Source organism: Sitophilus oryzae, unplaced genomic scaffold, assembly GCF_002938485.1.
Source record: "Sitophilus oryzae breed Bouriz unplaced genomic scaffold, Soryzae_2.0 scaffold_1498_pilon_pilon, whole genome shotgun sequence".
NCBI classification, from domain to species: Eukaryota; Metazoa; Arthropoda; class Insecta; order Coleoptera; family Curculionidae; genus Sitophilus; species Sitophilus oryzae.
This window is the reverse complement of record NW_022146167.1, coordinates 3,031,658-3,046,238: the sequence shown is the minus strand read 5'-3', so window position 1 is coordinate 3,046,238 and position 14,581 is coordinate 3,031,658. Positions and strand designations below refer to the sequence as shown.

The 14,581-nt window shown below is 31.6% G+C and overlaps 2 protein-coding genes across 2 annotated transcripts in view; one reads left to right on the top strand and one right to left on the bottom strand.

Annotated features, from left to right (window-relative positions):
- Positions 1-7,100, bottom strand: part of LOC115877766 (cell division control protein 42 homolog) — an 88,409-nt gene extending 81,309 nt beyond the window's left edge. The window contains exon 1 of the mRNA XM_030894077.1: positions 6,571-7,100. Within this exon, the coding sequence (XP_030749937.1) occupies positions 6,571-6,826 (256 nt within the window). The 5' untranslated portion in view covers positions 6,827-7,100. The remainder of the gene's footprint in view (positions 1-6,570) is intronic.
- A 2,216-nt stretch (positions 7,101-9,316) lies between these two features.
- LOC115877765 (hexosaminidase D-like) overlaps positions 9,317-14,581 on the top strand; it is a 37,331-nt gene continuing 32,066 nt past the window's right edge. Inside the window, exons 1-10 of the mRNA XM_030894075.1 lie at positions 9,317-9,723; positions 9,835-10,022; positions 10,080-10,269; positions 10,327-10,497; positions 10,839-11,025; positions 11,074-11,152; positions 11,207-11,371; positions 11,425-11,611; positions 12,443-12,571; positions 12,635-12,750. Of these exons, the coding sequence (XP_030749935.1) occupies positions 9,852-10,022; positions 10,080-10,269; positions 10,327-10,497; positions 10,839-11,025; positions 11,074-11,152; positions 11,207-11,371; positions 11,425-11,611; positions 12,443-12,571; positions 12,635-12,750 (1,395 nt within the window). The 5' untranslated portion in view covers positions 9,317-9,723; positions 9,835-9,851. The remainder of the gene's footprint in view (positions 9,724-9,834; positions 10,023-10,079; positions 10,270-10,326; positions 10,498-10,838; positions 11,026-11,073; positions 11,153-11,206; positions 11,372-11,424; positions 11,612-12,442; positions 12,572-12,634; positions 12,751-14,581) is intronic.

Sequence of the window (14,581 nt, the reverse complement as noted above, 5' to 3'; positions counted from 1 at the left end):
ATGAAATAATAAACTATCCATAATTTCTAAGAGACGAATTGCCAATTTTGTTAGGGGATCCATCATGATAAAATTGCATTTGTTGCAATTACATCAGCATGAGTGTAGTTGGTGTAGTTGATGCAGTTGATGCTTCTTGGATACCACTTACTTTAGTAGATAGAGCTGGAGTGGCATATTTTCCATGGCCAGCTAGGTCATTGGATTCAATATGCCTGGGTTTTAATTTATGGTATCGAATCAAGAACGAACATGGATAAATAACAATTAAATGGTATTAAAATGAAATTAAAATATATGTTTTAATATTTTAACGTAACCAATTTACCTCTTTTTGTTTTTAGACTGTATAATCCTAGGCGACAGCCTAATACGATTTATTTTCTTAATATCTCCCGTTAGAGAGAAGATAGAAAATTGCGGGTTGCGCTGATTTTTTGGAAATTTTGTGCTCTATTTAACTGTGCAAACAGAAATATAGCCTCCTATTTAATTTTTTTATGCAAAAGCGTAAAATTTGTTATGACGTCAAACAGCGCCCTCTAGCTACCACGAAAAAAAAAATATGGAAACAAAATTTATACTGGAGATCATTAAGGAAGAAAAACTCTTTTAAACGAGCCCTAGTTTGTTTAAATCGGCTAGCCCAAACCAGAGTTATCCTTATTTTAATAAAAGCAAGTATAATCTTCCCCCACCACTTTATTTTATGAGATTAAAATACTATATATAAAAAAAATACAAATTTCTCGATGATTACAATAGTCATATTTAAAATACCTGTTCACCTGCATATTTTTGAGAAAACCCCTGTTTTCTGATTGGCTATCAGAGAAACGCCCCCTAGCGGACATTTTTCGAACTTGAAAATAATTTCCAGCGATTTCTTTTAGTCGATTTACTTATTATAATTTCTTTCCCAAAGTTATACGATAAGTAGTTTCTGAGATACAGCCGGCGTCCATTCTTAGTTGGCCACCCGGTACGCTTCAAGTATTTCTATAGTATTGACTGTTTTATCAAAGTCGAGTCGGAAGGCTTTTTATCATCACAGTAGTAGGCTGGGGTGGAACTCTGTAACTAAATAGCAATCGGTAGCGATGAAGAATACTGACCTCGGCCATAGAAACTAAACGGCAAGCGACAGAATTCTTCATCGCTACCGATCGCTATTTAGTTACAGAGTTCCACCTCTGGGTTCTGAGTTATTGGATGCTACAAAGCCGTCCAACTCCACTTTGGTAAAACAGTTGATACCTACCAATCCTACCATACAAACAGCGTAAAAGTGAAACACGCGCAACATATATGTATATAGGTATTTTAATTTATTGGTTGACTTGGTCCAAGTCCAAGTCCAAGTACCTACACTTTGACCGTGTCAACCAGGCTTTAAAGGCGGGGTCTGATCAGTATTCTCAGCTGTCAGTTTCATTGAAGCTAAAATCTATGAAAATTTTTAGATATCCTGACGGTGAGTGTATAAGGAACTAATCTCTAATTTCTAAATATAATTTGCTTTTGCCATTTAAATTAAAGTTCTTTTTTTATGAGCAGGAATACTGCCAATAGGTATATATTTACAAAGGCTAATGCGAATTGAGGTCGCGTTAACGAAGGTTAACAAAGAGTGTTAAATATAATAATGGCATAAATTGGAGCGAGTTATTTTCAACAAATTCTCCGCTTTAACACACCTGCAGCTGCGTTTAACTGATAAACGGTTTTCTTTTTCGCTTGCATGGTACTTACGTACTTCTTTTATACGTTTTTTTCCGGTAATTTTACTGGTTGGAGTTAATAAGCCGCCACGGGTAATTTTTTGGGTTGTACTTATGCAGGTCAGAATTAGCATTTTATCTAATGTACCGACTAATTGTATTGTAGAGTAAGGATGTACAAAATATATCGATATTTTCGGTAAATATAGCGATTATTTTGCTAACTATATTATATACTGGTATTTGCTACTTTTTATATATACAGGGTGAGTTTCCTACGATGTTCTCTATGGGTATCTTGGAAACTACTGGAGATAGAGAGTCGGTTAAATGGGGAAAGAATTGCAGTTTTGTGGGGTCATAAATATGCGCCTTTCAGATTTATGAAAAAGTTCATGGCTTACTAGATATTTTGAAAAAACAAATTTCGGCTATTTTAAAAATTGTCCCTAATTCCATTATAAGCTATTTTAGACAAAAAAGTTTTCCGATAAAAGTTGTAGATAATCACATCCTTAATGAGATCGTGTCCTCTGTTTTTCTCTAAAGCCTGTCATTTTGACATATCACACAAACATATGTTTTTTAAATGGAAACCATAGTTGGCTATGACTTCATAAAAAGCGGCATTTTTTAAGTTTTTTTAGCGATATAAGCTATAATATGTTTTCTTCGAAAAATTACTGAGTTATAGCCAATTCTTATCATTTTTTAAACAATTTCACTTAGTTAGCCATGGAAACAAGTTCAATCGCCGTTACTCTCAGAAATGTGAAGCTGTCACATTCAAACTTTATAAATTAAAATAAACAAAAATTGTAAATATGAATTTCTCAAATGAAGAAAAGCGTGTAGATACTCGCGCATCAATAGAGTGTTTCCAAAATGACTTTCATTATGCTCTCCCCCCCCCTCCCCCGCATAATGAAAGAAATGTTAAAAATTATTGATATCATAATAATATAAACTCAGGGATAGGAAGAGGTGGACTAATTGCATGGGCCTCCTCGATCACCTGACTTATCCATTTTAGATTTTTTTTATGCGGTATGGTTAAAAATAAGGTTTGCAAAAGAACTTATGAATTACGAGAGGCACTCGAAGTGGCGGTACGAGAGAAGTTTAATTAAATCAACCGGTCCTTTTGTGAGAATAGGTAATAATTCAGTTTTAAAAAGATGTAACTCAAAACCATGGAATTTTTGAACATTTTCTAAAATAACTTAAAGTGTATGCAGTGACTCGACTGCAGCGATATTATTTTTTTAAGTTTTAGTTTGTGTAATGTAAATTCTAAAGAACCGTTTAGTAATATATTCTGACTTTTTATAAGTTATAAATCACAAAAGAATAAAAATGCCATGCAATCTAAGTGAAATTAGTCAAGAGAAATAAGAATTGGCTATAACTAAATTTAACTTTTCTAACAAGTCTATCAAAATCGTTCTCTAAAAAACATAACATTCACCGGTCAACGTATCCTCGAAAATGTATGGTCAAGAAAAGTTGAACCAATAATCTTACACGCTTTTCTTCATTTGAAAAATTCATATTTACAATTTTTGTTTATTTTAATTTACAAAGTTTGGATGTGGCAGCACCTTTATAAGAGCAAAGACGATTGTTTCCATGGTTAACTAAGTGAAAGTATTTAAAAATGATAAGAATTGGTTATAACTCGATAATTTTTCGAAGAAAACATATTATAGCTTATATCGCTGAAAAGCTTAAAAAATGGCAATTTTTATAAAGTCATGGCCAACTATGGTTTCCATTTAAAAAAAACATATGTTTGTGTCAAATGTCAAAAATGACAGGCTTTAGAAAAAGACGGAGGACAAAATCTCATTAAGGATGTGATTATCTACAACTTTTATCTGAAAACTTTTTGTCTAAAATAGCTTATAATGGAATTAGGGAAAATTTTTTAAATAGCCGAAATTTGTTTTTTTCTAAATATCTAGTAAGCCATGAACTTTTTCAAAAATCTGAAAGGCGCATATTTATGACCCCACAAAACTGCAATTCTTTCCCCATTTAACCGACTCTCTATCTCCAGTAGTTTCCGAGATACCCATAGAGAACATCGTAGGAAACTCACCCTGTATATACAGGGTTGTTCACCACATACGACACGGAGTATTGTAGCTAAACGATTAGATTTTTACAAATTGTAAGTTTTGGGTTCGTTGAAGGACTATTAGAGCTACAATTTAAAATTATTTCAAAAGGTACAGAGTGTCCCAAATAAATAATAAATATCAAAGTTGTATTTTTTTAAATGGAAAACACCCCGTATATTATAACATTTTTAGTTTCTACGATTAAAATAAAGGTAAATTTGATTAAGGTTTATTACACTTAAACCTTACCGTTTTTGAAATATTTTCAATTTTGTGAATTTGCAGTCAAAATTTAACCATCTCTCCTGCGTAACTGCCAATCAACAAACAATAATAATAATAATATTTTTCCATGACATTAAAAAAAAAACAATAAACTCTATTTCATAGGTGTGTTTATGAGGAACACAAGCAAAAACATGTTGTTCATAGGTTGTATAATAGACAGATCTCAAATAATGTAGCTACAAATTGCTTAAAAAATCACCAAAATCGACTCACTAGAGCAACATATATTGAACATTAAATTACCTGAAAATTAAGTATCGGTCGGTGTATTGTCAGTATTATCACTTTCTAAAATATCTACTCATTTAACTTACATGTTATATAATATTCCATATGCTTTTTTTATTGCAACGAATACTGCAAGTGCAGTAACCTTTGTATCGACAATTAGCTGGAAGCTATATGGTTGTAAAAGTGCAGCCGTGCCATTCATTGCCGTTTCATACGAAACAAGAAAGTGACGACAGATTGAGAATGGCAATGAGTTAGTTCTTCGATATGTTTTACGTAGTTTTCCTCATAGATATTCATAGGACGTCCCTAGATCAAACATAGATCGACTAAGGTTTTAAAATGAGCTTAAGTATCCGCAGGATATTGCCATTTTTAAGAAAAACGCAAACTTATGGCTTTAATTCCTGTTGATGTGGAGGTGTATAGTTAATAGTTATAAATAAGACAATTATACCACACGATCGAAAAAAAAAACGGTGTCAAAGTTTGCTTGGAAATGAGGGCCGTTTCCAAACCATCTTGACGCCGTTTTTTTTTTTCGATTATACTAAATCATTTTATATTAGACCTCGTATGAGATTAAATGCCGTATAAGCGAAAAAATGTTCCGTCATCACAGTTGGCCTTTGAAAAAAAGGAACCAAGCAAAAATCACTCTGTAAGCCTCGTCTACACCTAACGTTTTACCTGTCAGTCTTGGGGTGCCGTCATCACCCCAGAGTGTCATTTTCTATCGAATAAAGTAAAAATATACCGAGGGTGCCATTTAAAAATTAAAAATTGTAGTCATTTCCGGTAAAACAGGAAGTAACCAAAAACAATTGAATACTACCAAACCATAAATACAATATTGTAGTAAAATTTCATGTTTTTTCTTTTCAATCTCCCTGAACCAATGACTAAAGAATACAAGGACTAATAACACCCGAGACCCAAATTGTTATCATACCTCCAAACAGTGCCGTGGCACATATTTTTCTTAACATAGTTGTATTAACAAAAAAACGCATTAAAATGTTAACAAAAGGTACAAAACTAGTATCGACGTACAGCACATATCAAGTTACATATAATAATATCAGAAAATATATCATTTTACGTTGGTTTTCTTCAAAGAATACTTCTTATGAACCAAAACATGTTAGGCATACTTTTGAAATAAATAATTACACTGAAATTTAATCTTTATTAGTGTTAGTAATATAATAAATACTAATTAACTTATTAATTCCAGAATATTGATAAATGTAACAAGTAAAGAATGTAATAATAGCTACATTCAAATAATAATAATTTTCAGAAATTTGACTAAAAATAAATAAGACCACGATATTACTCATCAGAATTCAAGAGATGATTATTAAAAAAAGGTGTTTGGATACTAATTCCTAAAATGTGCTTAATTAATAAAATATACAGATTGGTTTCTTATTATCAAATAATTTGTAATAATTTGTAATCATACAAAACGATAACACATATTTATTGTAAGTAATTGTTAAAGATCATCTTGATATAAGTACACAGAATGATTGAGAAAAAAATTCGATACTAAAAAGAAACATTTTCATGCCAACGCAACTTAAACTAAAAATACCTTTTAAATATTTTTATAAACTATTAAGTTCATAACATCACAGTCTTTATGATTAATCAAATCATAATTAACTTTCGACGTTTCGTGCTCTACGAAACCCCTTCATCAATTAATCAAATCAAAAAACCGTCCGATTTAAATTAAATTTCGTATGGCGATAGATTGGACCAAGGGCAAAAAGTTTCCATACAAGTTTTTCTCTAAAATGTAATGGGAAACATTTATTCATCAGGAATCAGTACCCTATGATCGCGGATACAAGCCACAAGACGCAAAACACACGGTATGTTAGAGCGTCTCTATTCTCTATGCTTTTTTATTTCTTTGAGCTTGAAGAAGCAGTTTAACGGTTTTAGACGCGTCTGTTTTCGAATTTTGGCACAGTTTTGACTATTTCCGCAACTCTGAAAATTGTAAATGTTAATATTGTTTGCTTTTCAGCTAAATAACTTAAAGAATTGAAATAATAATAATAGAATACCAAATCATGATCGGTAAAAAGTTGAAGATCTGTTTGAATTGTTTTGATGGCTTTTCACCGCAAAAACCGAGTGCGCTCTTTTCCCAGAGCAAAATAACCGCAACTTCCACCGCACACGGTACTTACCGTTATAATTGTCGTACGCCGTGGGTACGTATTCGTTAGGAAAACTATCGTTGCTGTAGGACACTGCCAGAGAAGTTTTTCCCACCTGTTTGTCGCCGACGATCACGCACTTGATCCTGTTTTTCCGCTTTTTCCGTTCGGTTTTCTGCAGTTTCTTCGTTGTCGACGAATTCAGCACCACCACCTGATTGTTTTGCGGCAGAAGCGGCTGTTTCGTGTAATGCAACACCGGATTGCATTGCGGTGTCATCTTCATCAAGATTACCGTGATGTTTTCGTTTCAGTAACGGTCGCGATTCTTTTGTTTCGATCTGTCATTAATCAATTATGGACGATTCTAATTTATTCTGTAGCTAAACCAAAAATCGCGGCATTTTTAAGGGATGAATTTATTAGCGAACGAAAAAAAAAACGCGAAACAATAAACTGAAAGCGCGGAAGGACGGGAAAAACGAGATCTGCTCGCGTCGATAGGCTTAAATGTAACTGGACTGAGTCATTTCGAAGTTCGCGGCCGCAGACTGAATCGAGACGAGCGGTCGACAGAGAGAGGGATATACAGATTACGAATTACTTTTACCTGTCGGTTATGCACGGGCATTGCGGCCATCGACGGTGGAATTTCGGTGGGATCGTGCACTTCACCTGCAATTTTTCTTTTTTTGAAGTGATTTTTTAAGTGCATAAAGGAGTAAAAATTCAAGGCCGTGCCACACGAGCTAGCGAGTAGTGATGGGCGTACCGTGATGGGCATTACGATTCTTTTTAGTGAATCGAATCACACGATTCAATTTCTCACATTGAATTGACTCTTACGATTCGTTCATTTGTCTTTTTCAACGAATAACATGCACAATTTACGTTTCATAAAAACAAGAATCTAACTGGCACTACCGGAGACCAGAAAAAGAAATATGCAGTTCTCTCATTTGTTCAAAGACTTCTTAAATTCTTAATACTAATTTAATTTTTTTAGAGTCATATTTTAATTCCGATTTAGTAATCATAATAAATAGTATATAATATACCGTATGATCGAGAAAAAACGGCGTCAGCGATGGCTATGGAATGAAGATCGCTGTCATTTTATATGTAATTTATACATTATACATTTATATGGTAAATGCCATTGATGTTCATTTCCCAGCCAACTGGACGCCGTTTTTTTTTCGATCATACGGTACTAAAAAACTAAAAACCGCAGATAAATACCGCATGATCGAAAAAATAGCGTTCAGTTGGCTTGGAAATGAACATCGATGACATTCCCCATATGATTTTACATATAACATGACAGCGATCTTCATTTTATAACCATCGCTGACGCCGTTTTTTTTATCATATTGAGCAGAGGCCAACAATATTTATTTGGAGTTGCATAAAAACTCGATTTCGTCTTTTAGTCCAACGACATTTAATGGTTTATAGTCGGTAATATAATTTAAAAAACATCCAGTATATAGAAGCCTCCCGAAACACAAAATCATAACCAAACCGACTTTAGAATAACTGAAATGAGCTACATGAAAACGTGTTCCTATTTTACGTTCTAAACACTTTTCTTGTGTAGGTATGAACTTAACCTAGTAGATACTGTAATTTAGACATTAAAATCGTACTGAGAAAAAACGAAAATTAAGAAAAATGACCATCAAACCAAATCAAATAAAAAATACCTCACCAAAGCAATCAAAACACGTTGTAAGCTAAAACGCGTCTGTTTACGAATTCCAATTGCCGAGCACTGTTCAAATCTTGCTATATTTTACAACATTTTATCAGTAAATGAAATGGTACACTTTGCAAGAAGTTTTTTTGCCTGTCTATGTTTAAAAAAATTTCTAGAATGAAAAACAGAAACGTTGTTTTCATCTAACTGGTTTCAGCTCTTCTAAAGTTGAAAAACTACGTGACATACTATTCAAAAAGGCTTCTAAATACTAAATAAACAAATATCTCTTACATAACTAATTTCAATTAAACGAAACTTGAGCCGTAAGAAGATTTACTTCAAATATGCGCACACAATTTTTTTTATTATAAAAGGTGTGCGACGTCCAACCAAATTTTTACACTCGATGGATGCAACTTTATCTCTCGTCCTTGTTTTCAGTACTTATATTCAATATAAGTTCAAATATTTTATTATTTTATAAAGTTTGTTTTGAAATCGTATTTGCGGATATCTGATATCTACGTCAACAGTTTTTTTAATAATCACTTATTAGCTCTAACTCAATGGCGCTAAAAGGTAAAATTTCAGAAAATAATATTATATTTTTTGAATTTTTAAATTTATGGGTATAAACTTCTATATTATGCAGGTGCCAAGCAAGACTTTATACAGAAAATATTTTTCTAATAATCTTACTAGCTCCTGTGTTCTAATAAAATAATAAACATGTTTTTCCAAAACTAATAAAATAATTTAAATAAATTGAAATTTAAATTCTCAAATTCTTATTCTATACCATAGGCAACTAAATATACACCAAAAGGTACAGGGCCGTATTGATAGATTTGGGAGTTTTCAATTTATGAACTTTTTATTAGAAGGCAGAAAAATACTTTTGCCTTTCTATAGCATAGAATTTTTAGGTAATTTAATCACTGTGTAACTCAAATATTATTATTACCGCACTTTCCTTTATTTTTACTCATTTTATTTTACTCATAAACCAGTTTCTTGTAAGAAAGTAGGTATTTAACCTGGATGACCTTTATTGATTACGATTCTGTTTCGCTTTCCTGCTCTAAATTAGAAAGAGAACAAAATATAACGAGTAAACAAATCAACAAATCGAAAGAATCCTTTTAAAGAGCGTTGTCTTCTGTGGTTTTTATGTCTGTTTTTATTTAAAAAAAATAAAGATCTTTGTTTTGCAAAAAGAACTTCCTTAAAAGATTTACGAACCATGGGCCCTGTTTGTGAAGTTAAAACAAAGTAACAGTCTGAAGATATTTGATAAAATACAGTTTAATACATTAATTCTGCTTGTTGCATCGATTTTTTGTCAATATGAAGTGGTAAATGTTAAATAATTGAATATTTATGCTTAAGTATCTTTGTAACTGGTACAGGGATTATATAACTATATAATATCCAGTACAAAGATGTGAATTTCAAGTGTGGGTATTTTGTAGAAGAGAAAGGTGAGTAAATTATATGTGGCAAATGTTTTTAATAAAGGTAAATAATATTGGTAGAAATTGTTCTTTCATTTTGATGTTATAACAGCTAATTGTGCACTTTGTTATTAACAGTCTGTAAGACCTTTTGTATGGAGTCAGAGAAGAATAATATGAACAATTTTGTATATAGAGTAGGTTTTACAGCATGGAGAAAGAAAACCACAATTCTAGTCGGTGCAGGTCTTTTAACCCTGATCCTCTTTGGATTACAATTCTCTGTGATCGACCATAGACCCATTAATTTACAACCAGATGAAAAAGTAACATAAATATATATAAAGCGAAGGAATAAGAAGTATTAAAATCCAATTTTTCAGGATGAAGCTTTTCTACAAAGTATTAAAGTAAAATTTATCGAAGCTGCCAATCTGAATAGTAAGGATAGAGGGAATAACATTATTCCTCACGCCCAGGCATTTAAGGATAATGACATGGATAGATTAAGGCATTTAGATCAGCCAAGTAGAGATGAAATAGCTAAAAGGCAAATGGAAAAATCTATAGAAGGTATTTATTTTAGTTTTGTTGAATTTATCTAAAGGTTTTTCGTTTTTGTAATATTAGAAACGGACGAGCAACTAGGAATCCCCTATGTAAATGACAATTCGAAAAAGCCATACGTTCCAAATCATAGAATAGTTCATTTTGATTTAAAAGGAGCACCGCCTACCATAATGTACTTTAAGAAAATAATGTCTTTGGCCAAAAATGTCGGTGCTACAGGACTTTTAATAGGTATGTAACAAAAATTATTACAGAGTGACCGAGAAAAGACCAGAAAATCTGGTATGCTCACTCTGTGTTTAATCAACTGTACAGGGCTCCTGCAACAGTGTGTCAGGCATCTCTAGTTCCTATATTTAAAAACTTAGGAATTTTGTTAAAGAATGTACTAGGATGTATTTCAGAAAAATATTTTAACTTCTACAGAGTGGCTTAAAAAAGTATGTTTGGATGAGATTACTGATCTACTCACACTTAAATAAAATTCCTAAATTCTTTTTTATAGTACCTACAGATTCCCGACGCACTGTTGTAGGACCCTGTATAAATGTACTTATTAAATATTTTTACAGAATATGAAGATATGTTTCCGTATACAGGGATTTTAAAACCTTTATCAGCCAAAAATGCTTACACTGTTGAAGAAGTAAAGGAAATATTAAAATATGCTCAAGATCTCAAATTAGAAGTAATACCTCTTATACAAACCTTTGGGCATATGGAGTTTGCCCTTAAACATAAAGAGTTTGCTAATATAAGGTAACATTAACATGTTTTGCTATTTTTTATTTATTTAAATGATTTTAGGGAAGTTCCAGGTAGTCCTCAAGCATTATGTCCTAGCAGGAATGCTTCTTTTGATTTAATTAGAGAATTAATAAGCCAGGTTTATTAAATTCATATTTCTAATTGTTTTTATTAGCTTAAAATATTTTTTTAGGTAGTTGATATGCACCCTACAAGCAAATACCTCCACATTGGATGCGACGAAGTGTTTGAAATGGGTGAATGTGAAGTTTGCAGGATGGAGCTACATGAAACGTTGTTTTTGAGACATGTACAAAACGTTGCCAATATTGTTAATGAGAAGAAACCCAATCTCAAGGTATGTATTTTCTAAAAAAATATATTTTCGATATTTTAAAGCGTTTTTTTTAGATAATCATTTGGGATGATATGTTAAGGCATATCTCGTCACAAAACCTTCAGGCTGCCAATTTAGGTGATCTAGTACAACCGATGGTTTGGGTGTATGCTGAGGATATTTATAGATTTGTTCAGCCACCTATTTGGGATAAATATGCTGCAGTGTTTAAAACAGCATGGACTGCATCAGCTTTTAAAGGTATTATAGTTTTTCTCATGTAACTTTTCCAAGTTTTGATATTTTACATTATGTATGTCAGTGTATAATAGGGCTTTGGCTCAAATGAAAAATACTTTATTATAAGTATTTCAGAATATTTTTGTTTTTAAAATATAAGATATATTAATATTTTATTATTTAACCTATTATTACACTTTGTAGTACATACATTTTAACAACATTTAAAAGAGCAAATTTAATTTTAATTATTTACACAATATACAGGGTGGCCCGAATTGTATTCATTTTTTGTCAATGATGACATGTATTGATTATTTATTTCTATTCCATATATCTCGAGAACCATTATTCCTAGCGATTTTTACCAAGAGACCTTTTTTACGTAAGAAACGTCGTAAATGTACATTTTTTTACTCAGTAGTTTTATACAGGTACGGACGAAAAGTTATTACTCTTCAAACCACTCCAAAAATATGTAGGTGGCGCCCTCTGCAAGTAGGAGTCATATTGACATCAAAATCAAATTTCACATGTCAAAAAACTCCCAGATACCAATTTTTATCCAAATATTGACATTAGTTCAGAAATTATTTGGAAAAAAGCGAAATAAAAATGAAACTTCTACACCCTGTATCTCCGAACCTCAGCATTTAAGGACATAGATTTATACGAAATTTTTATCTGGAGAATATGCTGCCAAAGTTTCCGGAATAAAGTTCGGACCACCCTGTATTCAAAGTGGGATATTTGAACTACTTTTCGTTTTGGCTCCAAAATCATTAAAAATTTGATTTTTATTAACTTTATACTGGTTTACAGAGATTATTGAGAATATTCTTATCATTACAGGTGCTTTTGGAGAGACTCTATACATACCAAACGCTAAGCGACATCTTGAAAATAACATGAGGTGGTTAGAAGTGATGTCAACTCAGTCGACAATATTTAAGCACAATCTAGGAGGGATAGTTTTAACAGGTGATTTTTTAAGACTTTTTTTAAGTTAGTTAAAGTTAAAAAAATACATAAATTTGCTTATAGGTTGGCAAAGGTATGATCATTTCGCCGTCCTTTGTGAACTTTTACCTGCAGCTATACCATCATTAGTTCTAAATTTACTAGCAACAAGCAACGGGTTTTTCAACGCCACTTTAAAGGTAAATTAGTAATACTAATTTTAAACTATTAAAATGAATATTATAGAGAAACTGTTACTAAAATGGATTTCTAAAAAAAGTTAAAAAAAGGGCGTTTTTTTTTGGGCGTTTAAGATTTGTCTTTTTAAATCTGACATTTGTCATTTTTAAGTCTTTTTTGACAACTGCACGTCAACTTTTATTGATTTTCCTATAGGTATCTAACATAGACAAATAAATAAAAAGAGACTGACAAATCTCATGGTAAAGAGTGGGACCGCGTTCCCGTAGTGCAACTCAGAATAACAATTTTGAAACCAATTAGCATGACCATGGCAGGACGTACGTCTTTATTGCTATCTTTCTTTATTATGTGTGCTTCATATGAAAAAGAAAGAAATATGTATAAAACGTATCGTAAGACATTATCGCACATTCTGGCTGGCGGGAAATTTAAATTAGCCATTATTAGTAGTATTCTTTTGTTCTGAACGAACTGAAAATTTTAACTTAAACTGATTTATTTTCTATACCACGTAAAGGGGACGTGATGTAGGGAATAAATCAGTTTAAGTGAAAATTTTCTGTTTCTTTCAGAACGAAACTACTATTACATATAAGGGAAATTATAAAAAAACAAAAATTGTACTGTTTTATAAACATAAAAATAAATAAAATTTTTATAATATAATAACAAAAAATAACAGTGTTTATTCCACCCACCTACCAATTTTAAATTCAGAAGAACTGACTGTTGCAGGAAACGATTGGCCAATTTTTTTAAAGGGCATTAAAAATCTCATTTTCGAAAAAAAGTGGAGCTTCCTGGTTATTGCAGCTACCCCTTCAATTATTATTATCAGTAATTTTGGAAAAAAATAAGCATTTTTACATATATATCTAAATTTTTCTAGACATTCAGGCACTTCTTTAAATTAGTTTATTTTAAGATTATTCACATTGATTTCACATTGTTAAATAAGTTAAAATAAGTACCTACATTTTTTAACCATCAGTTTTTGTCAACTACCTAATTGCAATAACAAAGTGAATATCCAAGCAAAGAAGACTTTGCAAGAATCATGACCCTGAACCATTTTCAAGTCCTGTTTTAATCCTAAAACAAAAGTAAAATAGGTATGTTAATTAAGTTTCTATCTGGTTACTATAAACCAGCTAATAAACTACCCAAAAAATGAAAAAAAATACATGTATTAATTTGTTATGTTAAGAGATGTTCGAAATATTTTTGACACTACTACTTCTACTTTTTTCTTAATAGGTTGATAAATATAACATACTGACTTTTATTTTACCGGGTGTCTTTAACATATCTATCAGAGAAAGGGGGTACCAATACATATAAAAAATAGAAAATACTGGCCCTGTAGCAAATAAAATAACAAATAGTATAACCTAAAATTATAAGTAACAAAATATAAATACCTATTTGAAACAAAGGTATTTGTTCCATAAGTGAATAAAATGGAGAGTTTATAAAAAAAAGGTAAATCACCAAAATTAACAAACATGACGAATTGTCATGATGTCATCTTGGTTGTCATGATGACGAAAGGCGATTGTTCTAATTTCTATTTAGAAGTTACGTTTTATATGGCTGCTTCTTTCTCTCTTGTTATATTAGAATGAGATAGTGGGCCCAATAGACGCAATGCGCAGATCAACATAAATAGAACCAAATTTTGCGTTACGGGAACGTTGTCCCTCTCTTTGCCATTTAATTTGCCAGTCTCTTTTTATTTGTTTGTCTATGGTATCTAGTTAAAAAATATCAAATGATGACAAATATTTGTAATTTTGTCAGCTATTTTTGTATTTATATATATTTTTA